A 22961-nucleotide genomic window follows, 5' to 3' on the forward strand; every position below is an offset into this window, starting at 1 on the left:
GAAAGAAACGTTAGCAGGCAATTCCTGCAAATGATGAACCCTGTGGCCTACCTACTCCTATTGATCATTTAGACGAAAGCTAGCTTAACAGAAGCGTACACTGAGTTTAGAATCAAAGCATTTTTCTTTTTTACCCAGAAAACTGTGGGCAGGTTTATCCTCCACCACTCGGATCCGTCGAGCACCCGCAGGGATCACAGCTGCTTCAATATAACCTAGGGCAACAAAAGGTCACATGGATGAGAGTATCCCACAGCCAGCCAGAGGCATTCTGTAATTTAGTATCATCCCCCAAAAAATCAACTCCGCTCCAGCTTTTGTAATGGTTGGGAAACACTCGAAAGGTAGGAACTGTTTTGGCAGCCAAGTTTCAAGCCAGGGCTAATCATTACAGCTTGAGGAGAGGGGGAAATGCGTATGTATTCCTTAATTGCAACTGTTCTGGCTTGTGGCTGGGTCTATTAAATCTGTTCCCTTGCATCATTTTTGTTCATGTGCGGCATCTACCGGAATACGTTAAGATCCTACTGGAAGCTGAAGCAAAGGTGCGCTTGCCAGTAGTTACAATGCACATCATGGGAAGAGACGTGTCAGTGCTTTGAAATGAAAACATTGGTGTCAGCTGTTCTGAAAAAGCTTTCTTTGGGATATAACCTGCATGATCATTCATATTTTTAAGGAAAAGAATGAGCTATCTGGGAGACTGCTAAAACTAAAACATTGCAGGAGTCAATGATGACAACTGGTATAAATCTATTTGCTTTCACTTGCATGTCTGTCCCTATGAAACAGTCCTATATAATTTAATCGACGACAATCTCCTTCCTTTAGAACTTTTAAACCAAGCTGCAGAATTCTACAATCAGGATTTAATTCTACAGGATAGTTTAAAAAAAAACAAACAAACTCTAAGACTGATCTCATTCATCATTACTTTCTATGGGCCGGATCCCTGAACTATGCCAATTTAAATCATCTGGGCATCTGACTCTCTAGGTTTGTAGAGAAATTTCTATAGAATCCTATGAAATTTCTATAGAACACAAATGGTTTTTATCCTTCTAAAATTACAACTCAGCTCCATAAGGGTTAATTCTTTGTTTATCAGAGAACATAAACATTATTGTAAAAACATAAAAAATGATACTTGTAAGTTACATGTGGTTTATTTATTGCTTTTAAAACCCCCTCAAAAATGTTCGCAAAAAGAAAAGGAGTACTTGTGGCACCTTAGAGACTAACCAATTTATTAGAGCATAAGCTTTCGTGAGCTACAGCCCACTTCATCAGATGCATATCGTGGAAACTGCAGCAGACTTTAAGCAGACTGTAGCTCACGAAAGCTCATGCTCTAATAAATTGGTTAGTCTCTAAGGTGCCACAAGTACTCCCTTTCTTTTTGCGAATACAGACTAACACGGCTGTTACTCAAAAATGTTGTGGTTCAATTTAGAGATGGGCAAAAACCAAAACCTCAAGACAGAGGCACTCTTGACCTTTGGAGTCATTCATGTGTTGGTTCTGCTCCAAACTTCGAGGCTCAGCCCTATCTTCAGTCTAAGTGATAGGCAAAAAGCAAACTATCTACTAATATCAAAAAGAACAAGGAGTACTTGTGGCACCTTAGAGACTAACAAATTTATTTGAGCATAAGCTTTTGTGAGCTAAAACCCACTTCATCAGATGCATGGAGCGGAAAATACAATAGGAAGATATATATATATATACACACAGAGAACATGAAAAGATGCAGGTTGCCTTACCAACTCTAATGAGACAAATCAATTATCTTTTCATGTTCTCTGTATATCTGTCTATCTTCCTACTGTATTTTCCACTCCATGCATCTGATGAAGTGCGTTTTAGCCCATGAAAGCTTATGCGCAAATAAATTTGTTAGTCTCTAAGGTGCCCCAGGGACTTCTCATTCTTTTTGCTGATACAGATTAACACGGCTACAACTCTGAAACCTGTCATCTTGCAAGCTACTAATACCAGTGTCAAATATGAAGCAATGAGACTACCTTGGAAACCATCGTGACTAGGATTTGATTCTTTTTAATTAGCAAGATGGTTTATTTTTCAGTGTGTAACTTGGCTCCTTCTTTGGCTCTTCCCCCTTCCCACCTTCTTTTAAAACACTGAATAGCTTATTCTGTATGCTTTACCTTCCCTTTTCTGTTATACGTACTAAGTGAGAGGGCCCTATTCCAGACCTGCCCCTATAAAAATAGGACAATGCTGGAGAATCAGTAGTGTAAGAGTAGTGTTTGGGTCTATTCCTTTAGAATTCGGCAGTACTTTGGTTTTTTTGTTAAATGCAGCTGAACTCCCATGGTTCTGCTTTGTTCTGGACTGAGCAAGTGAGAGAGAGCGACACACTACAGAACAAAGGGCCTCTCTCTGTGGCTGCATGGACTGTGGAGGCAGTACCCTGGGGATGTGGCCTGGATGTGGCTAGTGAATCCATCACTATATAGATCCCACACACCTAACCCCTGCCTGCAAGCCTTTCACTTATGGGTTTGCACAGGGGCCTCAGCCCATTGGCTTAACCAACCACAGTAGTGTCAATGAAGCAGCTGCATAGCCACCAGATTAATGGGGCACATGGATTCCTTCCCACTCCCAACCCCTTTTAGATCACCTGTACAAAACATTCTCACTGGGGTGTTGGTGGTAGGTTAGGATATGATCTGGCCAATGACAACCATCTCCCTCCTTAGTGTCTCATCTTTTTAAGGTAGCCCCTATTGTTCTGGTACATTACACTAATTTGTATGGTCATTTTACCACCTCTCCTCTCTCCCCTCAGCTCGGGTCCTTTTCCTTATTTCCCCACCCAAGAGCATCATATCTCTTGTTTTCTTCTCCCCTGCTCCGGTTACTTCCGAAAGTCAGCCAGTCATCCTTTGCAGGGAGAATCAAAATAAAGGGAAAATAGGATTCTGAACAAAGAACCTCCACTCATGTTAGGCTGATGAATTCCCCATTCTGCTAATTACAATGCATGCTCCATCAGTAATACTCACTACTTCAGGGTTTGGCTTTTATGGCAATTGTGAAATCTATAAAAATCAAAGAAAACAGATGTCGGACATTAGGCTGGATCCTGCTGGGAGTTGTTTTTTTGTTGGCTGGAATAAATTACATGAAGAGCAGCACGTTCTAAAATGCCAAACATCCCTTGTGGCACCCCATGCATCCGCATTCAAACCCAACCAACTATTACTATCCGACACGAGCCCACAGCAGAGTGATTAATGACAGCATGTCACTGCAAATGTACCCTGGAAACACACCTGGCCACCATGTTAGGAAGCCACTTTGGAACATGCCCAAGTATCACGTATTTGTTGATGTATTTACTGTAGATGATTATGATGATGATTTTTGAAATCAAAGGCTCAGAACTACCTTCAGCAATGACCAGATCCAAAAAAAAAACCCAGTAAAATTAATGGAAAGGCTCTCATTGATTTCACGGGGCTTCAGAGCAGACCCCTAAGGCAGCGGTATCCTCGCCCGTGTCCCGCTGTTTTTGCGGTGCAAGAGGCATGGCGTTACTCTTGAGGTTCTCCTAGTGCCACAAATAGGCTCTCATTTCACCCCTGCGGTGCGAGAAAATACTATGTGGAAACGCTGCCTTGTACATTACCTTTGAAATGGTAAATAGCTGAGTTTAAGCTATTAACAGGGTATTAGTTCTGAAGACTATTTAGTTTGGTCTGAGACCAGATTTTTCTCCTCATGTAATTTCTAATCCTGACTGATGGCACCATGGGCTGTATTCACAGCTCCTGAATAAGAAAAAAACAAAACAATTTACTGTACTAGCTTTCTGAGATCGGGTGACACAGAACCAACTATTAACATTTTGTTTTCTTTAGGGAACCAAGTAGCGCTCTACGCCGGTATATGCTCGTGTAGTTTTGAAATGTTCTGTCGGGGGACAGAGTAGGTTCCTTGGGCATGTCCCATCGAAAGTGTCTGGAGCTCTTAGCCAGCAATACTGGGTAAATCAGTGGTCAAAATCCTACTGCAAATGCACTAAATACACCATACATGCAAACTCACCACAAATATAAATGCAGATTGCTCCCAGCTGGGTTTTAGAGCTAGTGACATGTTGCTGCTCAAGAGACTATAATCCCAATATTGGAGAATATTGCCCCTTAAAAACATCCCCATGGTTTTGGAGGCATGTTTTTGATCACAAATTGTAAACTGCAGATTTCCAGAAAGATTATCAAGCATTAGCTATTAAGCACAACAGAAAGCTCAATGTTGGTCCAGAGTAAAAAGACTGTCAAAGATCTGTTAGGTAACCTGGGGGTAGGTAACTCTTTGCAATGCTGGGGTCTGCAAGGTTGAGTTAAAATTCTGTTTAGGTGAGCAGCTGCATAAAGACTGATGAGATCTGGCAACAATCAGGCAGTGGTTCTAGTTATTTCATCCAAAAGTCAGACTTTTAAGATGAAGGTTGGAAAGTATAAACCGGAGAATTTCATTATTTGGGCATTTCTAGAGCTGTACGTACTGTGCTCCACCTTGGGAACAGCTATTTTGGCATGCAACAATCTTTCTGGATAATCTGTGTTACATCAGTGTCCCAGCAACATAAGGCCGTGATTGAAGTGAGTCCTAGATACAAGATATATGGTGAACTTGTATTAGGAGAGACGCCAGAACAAAGAGGTAGCTTTGTCATCAAGCAGATTAATACATGTATGGTGGCTACTGTTTCTTCACTTAAACACTGGAGAGATTTGCAAGAGGAAAGCAGGCTCAAACAGGAGAACCCACTGTTAGGCAGTGTTATTAGTCCCAGAGAGGAGAGAGAGGTTAGCACGAATTTCAACGTGGAACTGAATTACTACAAAACTGGTTTGGATGTTACTGGAAGACAAACTCTCGGGTAGAGCAGATGTTACCCCATGGCTGCAAGTGCTAATCTCTAAGCAATGTACCTTTGTATCTTCCTAATGGGGGTGTATCACAGCATGGGTAGAACAAAACCCAAGCCCCTGCACTATCCTGAGTTTTAGACGCTGTCCTGCTGCAAGGTCCCAAGTTGAGAGCTGTAAAGACTGCACCCCTTTTTTAATCTGCTGAACATGTACAGCATAGACATCCCCACTGTCCTGGGGTGGCCAGGGCAGTCTCCATAGCTCTTTCAGTCCTTGTTCCCGTTGATAAGAGTGCCAGTCAGTACCTATTGCGGCAGTGCTGTGGAAACATATCCATTAGACACTAGACTGAGACTTAAGAGCTCATTTTTTGAGCAGTCAGAAGATGCTAATGACTTGCCCTCACTATCGGTCAGGGCTGAATTCCAACTGACAGCCTACAGGTGGCAACCTCCACGCCCTCATTACTGATCCTCTCAGTAATCTACTGTCCCTCTAACTAGATTTTGTACAGAATACAATTCTTGTTGCTGATCAGAAAATAAAAGACTAATGACTAGTTTATCTTCTTGCGCGCATGAGAATCCTGGCGATTACCAATTGTAGGTACCTACTCACACAGTACCCACCCACCACTGTTTACTTCCAGCCATGGGGTAGCTAGCCTGGAGGCAAATCATTTCATCGTGAAGCCATGGACAGATTTCAAAGCCTCTTGATATTGCTACCGAGTGTCAATTTGGTGGTAATGCTTCCTATAAAGGACAGCTGATTGAAACCTGGTAAGTCACCCACTGCTGTGTGTTTCTGTCTGCCTCTCATCACCTGACTGTATATCCTATTAACAGAATTTTCTTGCACATGCTGAGAGAAGAACCTGCCCAGGCTTAAAGCACCATCTCTCAATTTTCTTTTTATTTTAAATGCACTACTGTCAAGGTTAAAATCCTGCAAAAAATGTTTGATTTTGTCACCATATTAAAAACAGAAACTGCTCATGAAGAAAAGTTATTGTAAGAGCAATTGGCCTAGTTCATTTAATTATTTACTGCCATCTGGAGTACTGACTTAAAACATAAGCCAAACAACCGCAGCTTCTCTTTTGGGTCACAAGACAGAGGGCATCTTCATCTGGCCAGGGAAGAGCAATACAGATGCACATGTGAAAAAATGTCTCATGTGGCAGGTCTCTAAGTTTGACCTGTATGGCACTGGAATCTGGATAGGAATCTTACAAGGAGGAAGAGAAGGGCCAGACCCCTAGCTGTTGTAAATCAGCATAGCTCCATTGGCTTCCAGTATACATTACTGAGGATCTGGCATAAGTGCAGAATATGACTTGGAACACCATTTGGGACGTCGGGGGGTGGGGGGGCGGTAAATTTAGTTCCCAGGAAACAGGGGGACCAGGCCTAGTGCGGAGACAAGTATCCAGTGTGCAGAACCTCTGAAAACTCTGTGGCACTATAGAGATGGGGTGGAAGAGAAGAAACAGGGGCAGAACTTGATAGCGGGCTGACAAACATGGTATTCTGGTGGCTAGGCAGCTCCTCTAAAAGGCAAAGGACCCACGTGCTGTCTTTCCAATTCAGGCTAGTTATGCTGAATGTAGAAGGCTTTAAAGTGTATCCATGGCTTTTTATACAATGCAGTCTCCTCACCCAATCCAACCAGGAGGAGGAGGACAGAAAACCAACACCAAACAACAGCTACCCAATGACACCACACACAGCATTTAGGCATCTTACACGAGAAACACTTGGGAACAGCCTTTGCTTTTGCCATCACACACGTGGAAACCTTCTTACAATGACTATTGGTTACTGAGAAACAGAAAGGAGTTGGCATGGGTTTAGTCCAGTTAAGAGAGCTCAACAGCATGGTTTGCAATCACAGGACATACAGGGACCGATCCTGCAGTCAGCGGAGTCCCACGTGCACAGCAGCTGCAGGATCTGGCCCAAACGTTGTAGGTGCAATTCTCAAACTGATACTTCTTAACAATCAACGTCTTGACATTTCACAGCTATTCTCTTCTGAAATCATAAATCAACACACTTACCACAGGGGCTTTGGGCTTGACCCAAATCAAAGCAAGTCAATGAGGGATCTGCCACTCTCTTCGGTAATGATTTCAATATCCAGGCCCTGATTCTGCTATCGTGATTCATGCTGCTTAGTCACATTTGGCCCAAAATTTAGGCTTTGTAAAATCTTGGAATTTAAACATTATTAAAACGCTGATTTTTAAAGAAAATCCACAGACTTTTCCGAAACAAATACACGTTTCCTTGTGGTGTTTGCAACCTGAACACTGCAGCTTTGTGCCAGTGCATGAGACACAGAATGTGCAACTGACTAAGGTCCTGATCCTGCAAAACACTTACGCATATGAGAAGCCCCATTGAACACCACAGATTAACTCACAGGGCTTAACATTTAAGCAGAATCGGGGTCTGGAACCATAAGTGAAACCAACATGTCTAATTTCACTGTCTATGCTGAGAGAAATGTAAAAGCAGAGAGAATAAATAGCAAAACTTTCACAATTTTGAACATTCTTTGAATTTTAACAGTCTGAGCTGTTATCAGTGACACAGGTAAGAAATAGTTTAAAATAGAAACAAATACAATTTCCAACCTGGAAGATATGCCTTTGCCCAACACAGATCTCAATATTTTGGGTTATTTTTCACATAGTGTTTTAATCTACTATTTTTCGGGAAAAAAAGTAGCTAATGTATGGGTCAGGACATAGTATAATTGCTGGAAAAAATCCTTATTTGTACAACGATGTAAGATGGGCAAATGAAGTATTTTCAATGGTGAAGTAACATTTTAGATAGGATTGATGCGTCTCTCTCTCTCTCTCATGTTCCAGATATTCAGTAAAGAATGAGGGTGCGATAAAGGTTTGTACTTTATAATATTAATGATCAACATCTCCTCTGGGTACTGTCGCATCTGCCCTGTCATCCTATGTTGATTACCTAGCGTCTCTAGAGATGGGGGAATCCCTGCTGTACTCATCTGGTTGACAATCAGCAGAGAACGTTCAGTTCCTACAGATCTGCCACGGGGAAAAGTCACTGCATGTATTGAGAGCAGCCTACCTAATTGAAAACAGATGTATATCACTTTCGAATTCTGGCAGGAACCCAGAAGTTTATCATCTATCTGGGTCAAGTCTTTTTGTTGCATGAGGTTTCATAGTGATTTTGATCCATAAATAACAAAGATAGATGTTTCTGAAGGGAAACCTAAGAGATACTTATTTCCAGCTAGCACTGCTACTACAGAAATGGAGAATGGTTTTCCCATCTAAAATGACCAGAGTGTAATTCCCATTTCCTGCAGGAGACAGAGAAGCAGTGAAACTGTAAACTAGGCATACATTTGTTGATCTTCAGATCGGGAACTGTTGTAGAAGATGGAGCAGTGGTTTCACCACCGGCATGAGCTATAGATTTGGTGATGCAACGTACACTTCCAACACAGACATAAGAGGTATGGCAAAATTATACCAATGCTGTTCCTTTTTAATTGCAAAAGTTGTGTGCAATATTTTGTGACATGCTCTCAGAGTCCAACTCTCAAAGCACAGGTGCATGCCAACAAAGTTAACCAAGGCAAATCTTTTCCTTAGTCTTGCACAGCCAAAATGCAAACTTCTCACTACCAACAGCTGGACTCCAAATGAAACACAACGGTCAGAGCAGTAAAAACTGCAGCCTGGAAATCATGCTACAGATTGGCCTGACAATGGAAGTGCACAAATGAACTCCAGAAAGTATTAATGAAGTTTGCTAATTCCACCTGCACCTCAGAGGTGGTAGCTGGCTTCACAGATAAAAGTATGGGAAGGAGGTAGTAGAAATTAGAAAAGAGAGTCAGAGCACCAGCTTTGAAGCCCTGATTCACCAAAGCAGTTGAGCACACACTTAACTTTAATAATGAATGCAATGGAACTCAAGCATGTGCTCCACGGACATCTTTAACTGCTTTGCTCAGCTGGGTCCCAAAACAGCACCTGTCGAATGTGCTTTGTTTTTGCTTCCCTACATGTGGAGATGGCAATATTCATTTAAATATCAGTCATTTTTCCTAAATACTTCCTCCCTCCTGGAGTGGCCTCTGGGTCCTAAGTCTAATTTCCCTCGCACGTTGCTTGACCAGGATGAATGGCAACAGGTCTCTCATAAGTGTGGAACAGTGACTAAGGAACACGGGCTAATTCACACACAACGGGTGTGCAAAACCAGAGGGGATAGCTTGAGCTTGACTGAAAACAGTCTTATTTCAATGCTTCTACGTTGCTGGCATGAAGTCAGTATAAATACTCAGAGAATAGGGTCCCCTGGTTTAGCTGAAGTGGAGATATCCTGACCATTACATGAATCATCCGGGATGTACCCAGGAGCTTTCAGTCTAAATGCCAAAATCAGCTGTCTCCCACAGGAGGAGACATTATGATTATCTTGATTTTTTTCTCTCTCATTTTACATCAAAATTACCTATTATGTTCAACATGAACTGTACAGTGTGACTTCTTTGAATTCACTTAAGGAGGCAATGGCCAATCTTAGCAAACAGGAAGAGGCTGCAGATGGAATTCCACCGCTGAACCAGTTCTTTAATAAAACTGGAACATGGTTAACGAAACTGAATGGCAAAAGGTATTACACAGTGCCAACAGGCCTGACCCTTTGAAGCCCTGAGCATCTTCAATTCCCCTTCTCAAGAGGGACTCATCACCTCACAGAATTGGACCCTTGTAGGAACTCTTATAGGTTAAACAATTATTCTGAAATAACTGTGCGATAAGATTAGGTGTCGTGAATAACTAAAGATTTGACCATCTTATTCTTGTACAGCTAGTCACTGATTCCGTCTCAAACATTTTAGCAGATTACTTCTGGGCAACAAATGGGGTCAGAAATACTCGTGTAAATTAGAGTAATTCCACTGTAAACACTGGAGCTACTCTCACCCCCAACTTATATCAGTGTCTGCAAGAGCCGAATCTCACGGACAGCCATAACACTCCCTGTGTATCAACCTCTAAAAATAGTCATTTCAATTTTCTTTTTAAATGTACAATGGCTATTTGATCAGGCACCACACTGTGCAACTCACCTACTTTTAAAGAGTTGTCACTAGCTCTCTAACTCCTAGATGTTAAGCAGTTAAGATGAAGGCAGAGCGCTTTTGCTGAATGCTACTTACCCATCCCCTTGGTGTGGTTGAAGTCTCCTTTCACCACTTTACAGGTTTTGCCATCTCCGTTGCAGATCCCACAGCGATCCTCTTTGGCAGCTGAGCCAATGATCCCATCGCAGCCGATTTTCTAATGACAACAACCAGAGGCGCTCGTTATTTCATTTACAAGGCTAAAGTGTCGCTAAACCGGGCTGACTGAAAAGCTGAACAGGAAAAGAACGTTGAGAGTCAGGAGATCATTCAGTCAGTACGGCATTGGCTTGGTTAGTCAGCAAAACACTCTTGTTCAATAGCAAATGCACAAACCACCTTATAAAAAGCTTCCCTGTTGTAAGCAACATCATAAAACCCTAGCTATCCAAGGCACATTTGTGTATTTGCACTAACATGTTTAAATATTAACAGATTACAAGGATACTCTGTATTTTATAGCATCTTCCATTTGAGGATCTCAAATAACTTTACAAATATTAATTAACCTTCATAATACCCTTGTGAAACAAATATATACCATGAGTCCCATTTTGGAAATGGGAAGAGAGGCACTGAGAAGTTCAGTGACTTGCTCAGATTCACACGGGAAGCTTAAGGCAGAGCTAGGAACAGAATCCAGGTATCGGAGTTCCAGTTTCATGCCTTCACCACAAGTTCCTCCGAGATTATGCCTGAGGTCCTGATCTATTGCTCATGGAAGTATCAGGGCATTGTATCAGGACCTCGCTGACGACACTAACATTCAGCAACAAACACTCAGCATCTATTACATTTTCACTATTTGAACTGAATGGCTCAGGATGCTAGTGCTCATGTCCACATTTTCAGCAGGTCCCATTAACTGAACACCAGAAACCCACATTTATGTTATCAAGAATTTAGGGTCACAATAAATGTATCAAGAATTTAGGTTCACTGATCTGTAAGTGCAAACTGCTGTATGCATGCACAGATGTGACATTTTGCCAACGCTCCCACTGTATTCAGTTTTGACTTTTTTTTTGCACCTAAATGATCCTAAAAATATTTAAAGAATTTAACCCAATGCTTCAGTTGAAAAGGCATTTGGATTGTAGTGATAGTCACGATTTTACATACATGCCTAAAGCAGTTACCACTAAAAATCTTTACCATTTCACCCCATAGGCAAACACTAGGACATTTTGTGCTCTCCTTAATCCTTGCTCTCATGGTGGGACCCTGACTGAGGACCCCCAACTTTTCAGCTTCACACCTCATGACAGGAGGCATGCTCTTCGACTACTCTGGCTGAGCTACGGGGTCTCCCCAGCCTGAGTCCAACTGGAACCTCATTGCTTTCTCCATGAGGTGCTTTTTAAACTGGAGTTCTGGCACCTTGCAAGTCTGGTTTGGAACGGAGTGACAGATACTGCACGTAAGGGAGATATGAACTTCTTTCTCCAAGGCAGTAAAGACACTGCTGATGCTTGTTGCTGACTGAGAAGGAATGGGGGCAGGAGAGAATTTCTGAAGCCTGGTAATCCTGGGCATAATCTAAGCCAGGGATCGGCAACCTTCGGCATATGGCCCATCAGGGTAATCCACTGGCAGGCCGCGAGACGTTTCATATACGTTGACAATCTGCAGGCATGGCCCTCTGCAGCTCCCAGTGGATGCTATTTGCTGCTCCTGGACAGTGGGAGCTGTGAGAAGCTGTTGCTTGTGTGGACCTGATAACGATAGATAGCACTTGACTGATACACAGCTTTCCTTGTAACTTGGCAGGACAGCAGTCAGCCATATATTTCCAGCTGCATTTGAACAACCGCATGCAACTGGATGGATAAATGTGGCAAACACTTCAACCAACTTTATTGCAAGTGTTATGAGACCAGCCCACAGGATTGTAGAGGAGGTAAGTAGAGAGAGGAGGATCAACAACACAGGAATGCAAAGGACCAGATCTCTGGATCTACACTGGGGTTCTTCATAAACCTTAAACCATGACGGCGATGTAGGACAGCCAAGTAAAGATAAAGAGGGAACGGCTCTGTGCTTTTCATGTTTTTAAGGCAAATTTTCACACAGGGATGCTACCTAATTAATGCCCCATAAGTATGAGTCAGGCCATGTAGGATAGAGAAATAAATATCTAATGCGCCTTGATATGTCAATGTATCTCATATAGTAAGTACATAATGATATTCATAAAGACATGCTGATTCTAGCTCAGCTGACCAAATTACATAGAAGAATCATAGAAGATTAGGGTTGGAAGAGACCTCAGGAGGTCATCTAGTCCAACCCCCTGCTCAAAGCAGGACCAACACCAACTAAATCATCCCAGCCAGGGCTTTGTCAAGCCTGACCTTAAAAACCTCTAAGGATGGAGATTCCATCACCACCCTAGGTAACCCATTCCAGTGCTTCACCACCCTCCTAGTGAAATAGTGTTTCCTAATATCCAACCTAGACCTCCCCCACTGCAACTTGAGACCATTACTCCTTTTTCTGTCATCTGCCACCACTGAGAACAGCCTAGCTCCATCCTCTTTGGAACTCCCCTTCAGGTAGTTGAAGGCTGCTATCAAATCCCCCCTCACTCTTTTCTACATGCAGAACATGAGAAATTTTTTTAGTGGCGAGCTGATGAGGTACATTGTTTTTCAGAATGATCAATTACACCCAGCCCCAGAACCTTTCTGATGAGGGTTTACGATGTGAATTACAATATCACGTACAAGTACTGCCATATCAAGGAAAGGATGAAATCTTAGAGTAGCCAGACTCTCACGATGTCAGAGACATGTTTGGAGTAGGGATGTACCTCGATTTCTGTGAGTTTAATCAATAACTTAAATGGGAGCAGAGTTAGGTCAATGCTGATCGCTTAGGAAAATCCCACCTCTGGATACAGTCAACAAACTATCAGATGGACCCAATCCACCTCTAGTCTAATGAGCACATTTTTATGGCACGAGTTGCCCTGCAAGTCAGAAAACACGGGACACACATGGTTAGGTGTTACCTTGCAGTATAAGGCATATGTGACGCACATGTTAATGACAACATCCATTAGAGACACACTCAAGATCTCCCGCAAAACAAAGGTGCAACAACAGCTTCATCATGGCCACTGACAAAAAGGGTGAGGAGAGGCTCTTCTGGAAGCAAATGGTGTTTCTTGGGCAACTGGCAAACCATTTCCCCACACACTGACCACCTCATTTTGCTGTGACTTCACTGACACCTCTTGATGTCTATGCCCCATGGGTCTGATAGCACAGAGGGCAAATAGTGTTTCTTGGGCAACAGACAAACCATTTGCCCACACACTGACCACCTCATTTTGCTGTGACTTCACTGACACCTCTTGATTTGTATGCCCCACGGGTCTGATAGCACAGAGGGTGGGAGTGGGTGTGTCCAACACATCATAAAGTGCAAAGTTGATAAAGTAAGTCACTTCATGGGGCAGCATGTATTGCAAGTTTTGACAGAATCTATAGAGCACTCTAGGGTCGAATGGTTAGACCACACTGCTGGTTCATTTCATTCTGGAGGGATACTCTATGATCCCACCAAACTGAGAGAGAATAAAAAGGAAAGGAAGTAACTGTGGCATGTTTTTACTCTGTATGCAATGCACAAGATGGCCCCGCAGGAGAAGAGTGTCTTTGTATTTCCGGGGGAGGACAAAAATGGATGGTAATGCTGGTGTAAATACCACCAGCTCATCTGGAAGACCTCATAGCTGACTTCTCCAGTACCAGCCCTGCTCTTGAAGCCCTCAGGATTCTTGCCCTTGGGGATTTCATTGTGCACGCTGACATCAGCACAGTACAGGCCTTCCTTGAAGTGATGGACTCTAGATTTTGCCCAGTGGTTCTGGCTTCTGCCCAAATTGGTTGTTGAAAACCAGAGATGTGGCTGTGGTACTGTTATTAACCAGTATTATAAAGCATCACTTTGTACAGGGAATATGATGGAGGCCCCCGATAAAACAAAGTGCCTTGACATGGGAGCGGTTGCCAGCTGATTTTCAAATGGGGTTTAAAGCCCTATAGGGTGAGCACCTGGCTATATTAGGCCCCTTGACAAGCCTCCTGGTTGACCTTGTGCTTTGACACCATCAATGTTTAGGAGTAATCAGTCACTCCTTATGCCTTTGCTGAGTGAGCCATATGGCATGGAACTCATTCTCTTTGAGCAGGCATCTCGGTCCACTCCTCCCTCCCCTTTTTAAATAATTAAACATCTGAAAATATACTTGATGGGGGGCATTTTCAGTTTCAAGCATTGCTGGCCCTTACATAGGAACCCTCCCCTCTCCTTTTTAATGATACCATAATCATTTGGATTCCTAAGCATGTGGTCTGGTTTGCATATTATTTGAGTATTGCTTTAACAATGATTTTATTTGTATTTTGAATGGCTGTACAAGAGCCTCTGAGTGTGTGTGTTTTGCTATATAAATACAATTATTGTTATGTACACCCAACCCAGTGTCAGACCTGACATTGTATGTTCACAGAATTGTAATGCTTCCCAGATGTTGAGCTAAACACATTGTCTCAATGGATCAACTATAAATATTGATTCAACATGTGCCAGTCTGCAAATTAATCATGTACAGAACATGCTGGTTAGGCCAGACTCATGTGCATTGCCAACTTTTCTCCATAATATCCAGTGTCCATTTATAGTTCAAGGGATGGAACACATGAAACAGGAATGTACACAGGTGAGTAGGTGATGTCAGACTGGAGACGTCTTAAGAGAAGTCCTGTTTCCTTACTGAAAGCACAGCTGCATCCAGTGACGTGGGTTATGGGCTTCTGCTTTGATCCGTGAATGGAAGCTACCCGAGGACGCTACTCTAGTAGCTAGTTTGAACATTACTGTCCGCTCCGTTTCGCTTCCATTTGGGTTTTACACTAAATGGGGGTGCTACAAACAAGAGTAGAAACCAACAAAAAATCCCTGTCTGCAGGGAAAATAAATAGTGCTCCAGCCAGCAGCATTTTCTGAACCTTCAAAGTTTGCTTCAGTCATGGAGCCACCCTTGGGGCAGGGTAGGTGGGCAATGTCCATCCTGTTCTGAATTAGATACATTCAATGGATAAACTTCAGTGTATCTGTGTCTCTATATTACCCAGCCACTTAACCCTACAATTATTTATTCACTAGAGTTTCTCCCCAGAATGGGATTCAATGTGATCCTCACGTCTTCTGGGTGAAGTACATCTGAATGCAAGGTGGCTGCTTTGCAGGATAAGCCGAGCCCCAGCGATCATAAAGTAAAGAGGAAAGCATCCAAGGGAGGTGCCATGTTATCACTCACTTGTCCCATGTGCTCTTCCTGAGCTAACTTGAGTCACCTACTTTCCAATTCAGTGAATGGCAGGGGAACGGATGGGAAAATAGTTGGCAGTGGAACACAGCAAATCTAAAGCAGACTCAAAAGTGGTAAGTCTTTAGAAGCTTAGATAGACACTACAAACACCTATTCTTTGTCTCTATTCTCTGTTCATCAAGAGCAGCAGTAGGTTTGTTTTCTACTCTTCAGATTACATTATCACAGAGCCAAGGCCTGACCGAGGCAAGCCGCAGAACAGTCCCAAGTAAAGCATGCTAGACTTTCTGTGCGCCCTGCAAGGCTAAGCGAAGGACAGGCATAAGCATAGCTCCGCAGTGTAAAATGACTTGGGATGGAACATTTGGGACCCATGTTTGAAATGCAAGAACCGGGTCCTGCGTGGAAAAGCAGCAGGAGGACGCAAACAGTTAATTGCATGAGCAAAAATATGCAGACGAACGCAAGAAACGGGTACTGATGTGCACAAAGTGTCTCCCATCTCCAGCTTGTGCAGGTAATGAGCTATTCTGCGTGTGCCCTTTGTGCCCAAATGAACATATTTTGCAGGTACAACTTAGAACCGTATTTTTGAAAATCTGTCCATTTCTATGGAATTAGCATTGGCCCTTGACACATTACGACAACAATCATTTGAAAGAAGTCCTTCTGTAATGAATTTGCTGTCCCATAGGCAGCAGTGTATTATCCATGAGTAAACTGTAGATTTGCTAGCAAGCAGCAGAATCCATGCGATGGCAACAACTTTACAAGAAAGCTGTGGAAAAGCCCGAACATCCTTACATCATAAATTGTTAAATCGCAGAAAAGGCTGCTCTGATCTTTAGCCATATTCCACTGTACGGGATTTAGTTTTCAAAAGGGTCTGATGAAACATCTTGAAGTACAATATCCAGTCCCCCATCAGAAAGCTTTTCCTCCTTGTCAGCTTCAGTCCTGTGATAGTTTACTAAGCATGGAGTACGTGCTTTGAGAGAGGCCAAAGATAAATTCATATGCTCCACAACTGAGCTGCTCGATTATTTCTCGTCTTCTCTTTGGCACACTTGTGTACCATGGGAGGGTTTTCCTGCTATTGTGTCTGCCATCAGTACTATGCTAACATCAGCAGCACCAAAGTAACAAGCAACTGAAATGCTTCAGAGATTGCAGCGCTCCCATTATTGTATTTCCTGCAAGGACACACAGAGCAGAGAGTTCAGACAGAAACAAAATCTTATGAATTCTACAATTCATGGAATCTTATTATAGATTTGTTGTTGCTTTAAAGAAAGAAAAGGTGATGACATGAAAGCAATCTGAGATTCGGGTTACACTCTCATATACAATCTCCAACACAGCCTGAAGTACGGCAGCGAAAGCCAGCTAATTAGAGCGCTAGGTACCATGTGCAAGGTTTGCAGTTTTACACTGACTTTATTCACTATCACAGGCACCTGAGACCGTTGCTGATATCCAGAATGGTACCGATTTGCAGCAGCCAAGAACACAACGACAAGAAGGGACTCCATTTAAGAGCAGGCTAAATGCATTTTCCAGCAGAAAATGGCAAATCCCTGCATACACACTGAACAATTACTGTAGTCTGCTAAAGAGACATTGCTAGCAACTGCCTTCATCAGTGCTATAAAACATTTCTAGACAGTCACTGTTTTATACTGCTCTCTTCGATTTTAAGACAACTCCTGAGGTCACTACTATGTTTTTTACTTAGCACTAAGCCAGGCAAACTCACAAAGAATTTTTTTAAGTCAGGACAGAATAAAGCTGGACCTGAGCATTTGGCTAAATAAGTAAAATTTTAAAAATATCTAGGTGATTTAGGAGCCCAAGCGCTAGTATCAAAAGTGCCTTAGATACCCTGGAGCCTATATCCCGCTTAACTTACAATGAGATTTAGGCTCCTAAGTGCCCAAGAGCCAGCTTTTTAGTGGCGTTTTGGCACACAACTCCCACTGAAGACACTTCTCAAAAGGGCACTTAGGTTTTTGTGAAAACTGCACCCAAGTCCTGTTTTCTGCCCCCAAAGACTTTATCACCTGCCTACAACAAGAAAAACACAAAATGAGACAGAGGACATTGGTTCAGGAAAGGCATGTGTGTCATGACTGTTGAGGAGAGAAAGAAGGGGATTGCTTGAGAAGGTGGGTTTTACGGAAGGGAATTTAAGGATGAGAGAAACGCTGATTTTGTAGCCTATAGGTACAGGTATTTGCTAGGTATGACGTAGGCATACGTTAAGGTGGTAATGCAATGAGCCAAGCCTCAAGACCTATAAGACAAAAGCTTTGCTAAACTAATCAAGGAATAAGACCCCAAAAGCCTTAGCATAAATAGTTAACCAGGAGTAAGCCCAGACCATAGGATATCACAAGACAGAATGCTGCAATGGCTAAACTGCTGACAGGTTACTACAAGATGCTAGTTTATACCAGCTTGGGATATTTTAAAGTTAGGAACATCGGCAGATGTCTGACCACAAGAAAACGATGGTAATTAATTGACATATATGCTAATAAGCTTGAGGTAAGCGGACTATTAACCTGTGGGAGAAGGGCACCCCAATATTAGTAGGGTGAGGAAGTACAAATAAGGAAAAGGGGATGAAACCCCTACTGAATATACAATACTCTTATCAGTATAACACCTTATAAAAGCTGTACCCCGGTGTGCGTGTTTTGGGAGAGGTAGCTCTTGGGAGAAGTCAGGAAGACGACCATCAGTGATGCTGACTGAGAAGATGAGGAGGAAGATAATGACTAACACTTCAGGTTGTTCTGCAAGAGATGGTGTGAGTATACGGACGGACGCTCAGATGCATGTGCTGTATTATCTCTATCTACCTTACTGGGCTGCAGTGTTTGTAACTCTGCTAACTCTATTAATAAAACTATTTCAAATTCAGACGGCTTTTCCTAAGTGTGAGTGTTGCAACTGGTTTCAGAGTAACAGCCGTGTTAGTCTGTATTCGCAAAAAGAAAAGGAGTACTTGTGGCACCTTAGAGACTAACCAATTTATTTGAGCATGAGCTTTTGTGAGCTACAGCTCACTTCATCGGATGCATACTGTGGAAACTGCAGAAGACATTATATACACATAGACCATGAAACAATACCTCCTCCCACCCCACTCTCCTGCTGGTAATAGCTTATCTAAAGTGATCACTCTCCTTACAATGTGTATGATAATCAAGTTGGGCCATTTCCAGCACAAATCCAGGTTTTCTCACCCCCTCCACCCATACACACACAAACTCACTCTCCTGCTGGTAATAGTTCATCCAAAGTGACCACTCTCCCTACAATGTGCATGATAATTAAGGTGGGCCATTTCCAGCACAAATCCAGGTTTTCTCACCCCCCCCCCCACCCATACACACACAAACTCACTCTCCTGCTGGTAATAGCTCATCCAAACTGACCACTCCAGATAAGCTATTACCAGCAGGAGAGTGGGGTGGGAGGAGGTATTGTTTCATGGTCTCTGTGTATATAATGTCTTCTGCAGTTTCCACAGTATGCATCCGATGAAGTGAGCTGTAGCTCACGAAAGCTCATGCTCAAATAAATTGGTTAGTCTCTAAGGTGCCACAAGTACTCCTTTTCTTTTAGTGTTGCAACTGTGCACATTGGAGTTCCCAACTGAATAATAATTCTAACAGTACTGGGCCTGATCTTGGGACAAGAACTTACCAACCCCCAGAGTGTTACATGGGAATTCTTATGCAATCAATATCATTAATATACAATCCATAGGTCAGGTGACAATTTGGCAGAAGAGGGGCTGGAGAACTTCTGTCCAGCTGCTCTCTGCTCCTGAGAAGGCACAAAGGCAAGAGCAGAAAAGGGAGACACTGGGGCAGAAAGAGGAAAGGTCTGGGAAGAGCAGAGGGAGCAGGGGAGGGCAGCAGGGGAAAATGGGGGAGCAGAGATGGAGTGCACAGAGAGGTTGCTGGTGTCTGTAGTTTACTACCAAATACGCCGATGCTGAGCCAAGTTTGCTGCTTCACAGGACTGCTGAAGAGCACTTTAGAAAGGATGAAGGCAAACTTGGAATTGGGAAAGCCATTAGAGCAGGTGTGTCTGTTACGTATGGATATCCATCTGTTGTCACGTAGGTGACTCCCGACCCCTTTGTTCTCAATTGCTTCATTTATATTGCTGGCTCCAGAAGCCAGTACTATGCTGGGTATACCAGTGGTTCTCAACCCGTGGCCCAATCAGCACACAGCTGCGGCCCATGTGACATCCTCAGGGCCATACAGGTAGTATATATAGTGTGGATGTGACCAACATAACACTTAGAGAGCTACATATTTGGCCCACAATGGTAAATAGGTTGAGAACCACTGGGGTATACCATGGTGATTACACACTAGTAGTGTATCTATGGCTCCAGAGGTTTCTACTGTATTACCATGGTGTTCATTCACTTACTTCACTGCCTTCAGATGATACTGGCAGTATCCTACATGGCATTGCTGGTAGTGGGTGGTATGTCTACACTGCAATTAAAAATCCATGGCTGACCCGTGCCAGCTGACTTGGACTCATGGGGCTTGGGCTGCGGGGCTATTTAATTGCTGTGTAGACATCTGGGCTCGGGCTCAAGCCCAGGTTCTAGACCTCTGCAAGCTGGGAGGGTCCTAGAGTTCAGGCTGCAGTCCAAGCGGAATGCGTACACTACAATTAAACAGCCCCACACCCCGAGCCCTGCAAGCCTGAGTCAGCTGGCACGGCTCAGCTGCAGGTGTCTAACTGCAGTGTAGACACATGCTTACTCATGATGGCTTTCCTTTAATTTTGGTGAAACTGACCAAGAAAAATGCTCCTTTTCTATTATTCAGATTTGAATCCAATTAACTTGCCTCTATCAAAGGAAGCCAACTGCATTAATAAAATGTAAATGAAAACAGAGTTTTAGGCTTTCACTCAGAATGGGTGCTGAGATACTTTGAGATTTATTGGATGTGATGTGGTTCTCCCTCCCTATCTCAAAAACTCCTCCATAGCGAGAGACTTTGCTGACTCTAGCTGAATTTATTTTGTAGCCAGCAAAGATGAGATTTGTTTAGGAGAGTTTACTGTTGAAGGAAACAGGGAAACGGGCTGTTTGTTGGAATTCCTGGGCTGTTCTTCTAGACAACGGTTCCTCAAAATGTGCACATTACACTGGCAATGTGTCATCCCTGCCACCTATAGCCTCTAACTACAGAGGCATTACACAGCATGAAAAATACATCTCTGAGCACCTGCATTCCATTTCACCACTTACTATTCTCATCAGGTCCCCTGCAATGCCTGCTTCAAGGCTTTGTACATCCCGTATGTGACCAGTAAATTAATAAGCATACAAAACTGTTTTGTCAGGCAGCTAGTTAGCTGAGTATCTCCTCTAAGTGATATGTGCTGTCATGTTCAGCAATTCATTACACTAAGCTACCCAAACAGAAGACCAGTACAAAGGAGTTCATGAGGCTTTAAAGTCTTCCCGGGTTGCATCCATCATTATGCATTTTCTCTGAGCCAGATGCAAACGGACTGAATGTTCTGCAGCTGTCATCGCCTCTCCGCACAGTTTAAGACAGCTGCCCCCAAGCTGAAGAGTAATTCACTTTTCATGATGTATCTCCAAAAGACTGCGCTCAGAAAGAATTTCATTTGGAGGGGAGCAGGCTTCTACTCCCGGAAAGAAGGAAACGTACTTTGCCGAAACACTTGATTTAGCATTCACAGCTGATTTTGAGCAGCCTTAAGTAGAACGCTGGCTCGGCCAGTGCAGTGATCATCAGCATGCATCTGGGAGGTGCACAGTTGGCCTTATTATAAAAGGTTATTAATGGCATTTCTTTGGAGGTAGTTGAAAAGGAAAGAAAATCCGTGATAGGGATGTACCATGAACCTGCCTCTGTCCAGGGCACCACACGGCAACTAATTTAGAGAGAAAATAAAGCCCCATGTCTGGTTCCCTAGCAAGGCGCTGTTACTGATTCCTCCTCTGAGTAAAAGAGAAGGGCTGTATTAAATATGTCCCTCTCAGGGCCGTTTGGCAGAGAGAGGCAGGAAACTTCCCTGCATGTGCTACCCACATGGCAAGGTCGAAACGTGGCAGTGCGAACGGAAGCCACCAGGCGGTTATCCCATTTCTGCGCAGGCTGGACAAGGGAGTGCAGTCAGGGGAGCCGCCCCCCTGCGAATGAGCTAGTGCTGTGCCCCTAAAGGACTACATCTTAGGAAATACATGACGGAGCTTAGAACTGGTGCCCAGGTTACTGCGCCAGACCTTCCGCTGGCATACAATCAGCATAGCTCCGCCGAAGTCAATGCGGGCGTAGGCTAAACATCAGGGAAGATGTCCCAGCCGATGTATTAGCTGGCAGAATAGTCTCCCAAGGAAAAGGCGCAAGCCTCATCACTTGGCACGTTTAAAACTAGGCAGATAAACTGGCGAACGATGTGAAAGGAACAATCCAGCATTGGCTGGGGACGGACTGGATGACTCAACAGGTCTTTGGCCAGTCTAATTTCTGGGGCAATGTCAGGAATCAGGGCCTGCAGCAGAGCTCGTTTCCAGGCAGCCTCATCAGGACAGCTGGTCTGCAGCAGCTGTCTGATTAGCCACGTAATCTGACTGGCTGCTGAGGCCAGCACGCCAGCTCTTAAGCCAGCAACAGCTCGCTGGCTTCTCAACCCTCATGCCCGCCACTGGGCCTGCGTTACCTTATTCCTGCTGCTCCTGCCTTGCACCCTGCCTTGCCTCTTTCCTGTCCCTGCCTCGAGCCCCTCCTTGCCTGATACCCTGTTTGCTCAAGCTCCTGACCTCCAGTTTTGACCCCCAGCTGTGGCTCCTGACTACGGACTCCAGCTCGACCCCCTGGCTCTGGTATCCAGTCCATCCTCCAGTTTTGAACCCTGGCTCTGGTGACTGGCTCTGGCCACTAGGCCTGCTGCCCATTCTGGCCACGAGGCTAGACCACCCTCATCCCGGTTACTTGACAGGAGAATCCCAAATGCACTTTCAAACCCACATATGGGCCAAACAGAGAAGAAATAAAAGAGGTTCTGCTGTGCTGTAGGGTCCACACAGAAGGACTCTGTGACCCATGCACACTGCAGAGGAGACCATTGTGGTGGGTATCTAATTACGGCTAGACTCTGGCTGGTATGCAGTAGTACACTATAGTAGCATCTGCATCGCTCCCAGCTGCTTTCTTCTTCTTCTTCAGAACATCAGTTTTTCATATAAGAAAATCCACCACTCTAAACTCCTAGATGTGAGAAAATGCAACGACAACCACCTGCAAATAGCCTGAAACAACAGGTCCAAAAGGTGGGAAATAGCCCCATTCCTTTCAGTGGGTTCTAACGCAAATGTCCAGTGAAGATACTTTAAAAGCCTACATTGTTACCGATTTCACTGCTCATCAAAGCAGGTAAGACAGGAGACAAAGGATCACACTATGAAGATCTACAGAATCTGCTCCGAGTGACAGCTTGTT

General features: G+C 43.6%; 1 protein-coding gene across 4 annotated transcripts in view; it reads right to left on the bottom strand.

The window, feature by feature from the left end:
• The window catches only part of ADAMTS17 (ADAM metallopeptidase with thrombospondin type 1 motif 17), a 256604-nt gene that overhangs the window by 78402 nt on the left and 155241 nt on the right, over positions 1–22961 (bottom strand). For 2 of the 4 annotated variants that reach the window (XM_073304274.1, XM_073304277.1), the window contains exons 15-17: positions 10137–10257; positions 6659–6733; positions 135–215 (exon numbers count right to left, since the gene is read on the bottom strand). In XM_073304274.1, coding sequence (XP_073160375.1) covers positions 135–215; positions 6659–6733; positions 10137–10257 — 277 coding nt within the window. The remainder of the gene's footprint in view (positions 1–134; positions 216–6658; positions 6734–10136; positions 10258–22961) is intronic. The other 2 variants (XM_073304275.1, XM_073304276.1) reach the window with 2 other exon arrangements.

This window comes from Lepidochelys kempii, chromosome 10, assembly GCF_965140265.1.
Source record: "Lepidochelys kempii isolate rLepKem1 chromosome 10, rLepKem1.hap2, whole genome shotgun sequence".
NCBI classification, from domain to species: domain Eukaryota; kingdom Metazoa; phylum Chordata; order Testudines; family Cheloniidae; genus Lepidochelys; species Lepidochelys kempii.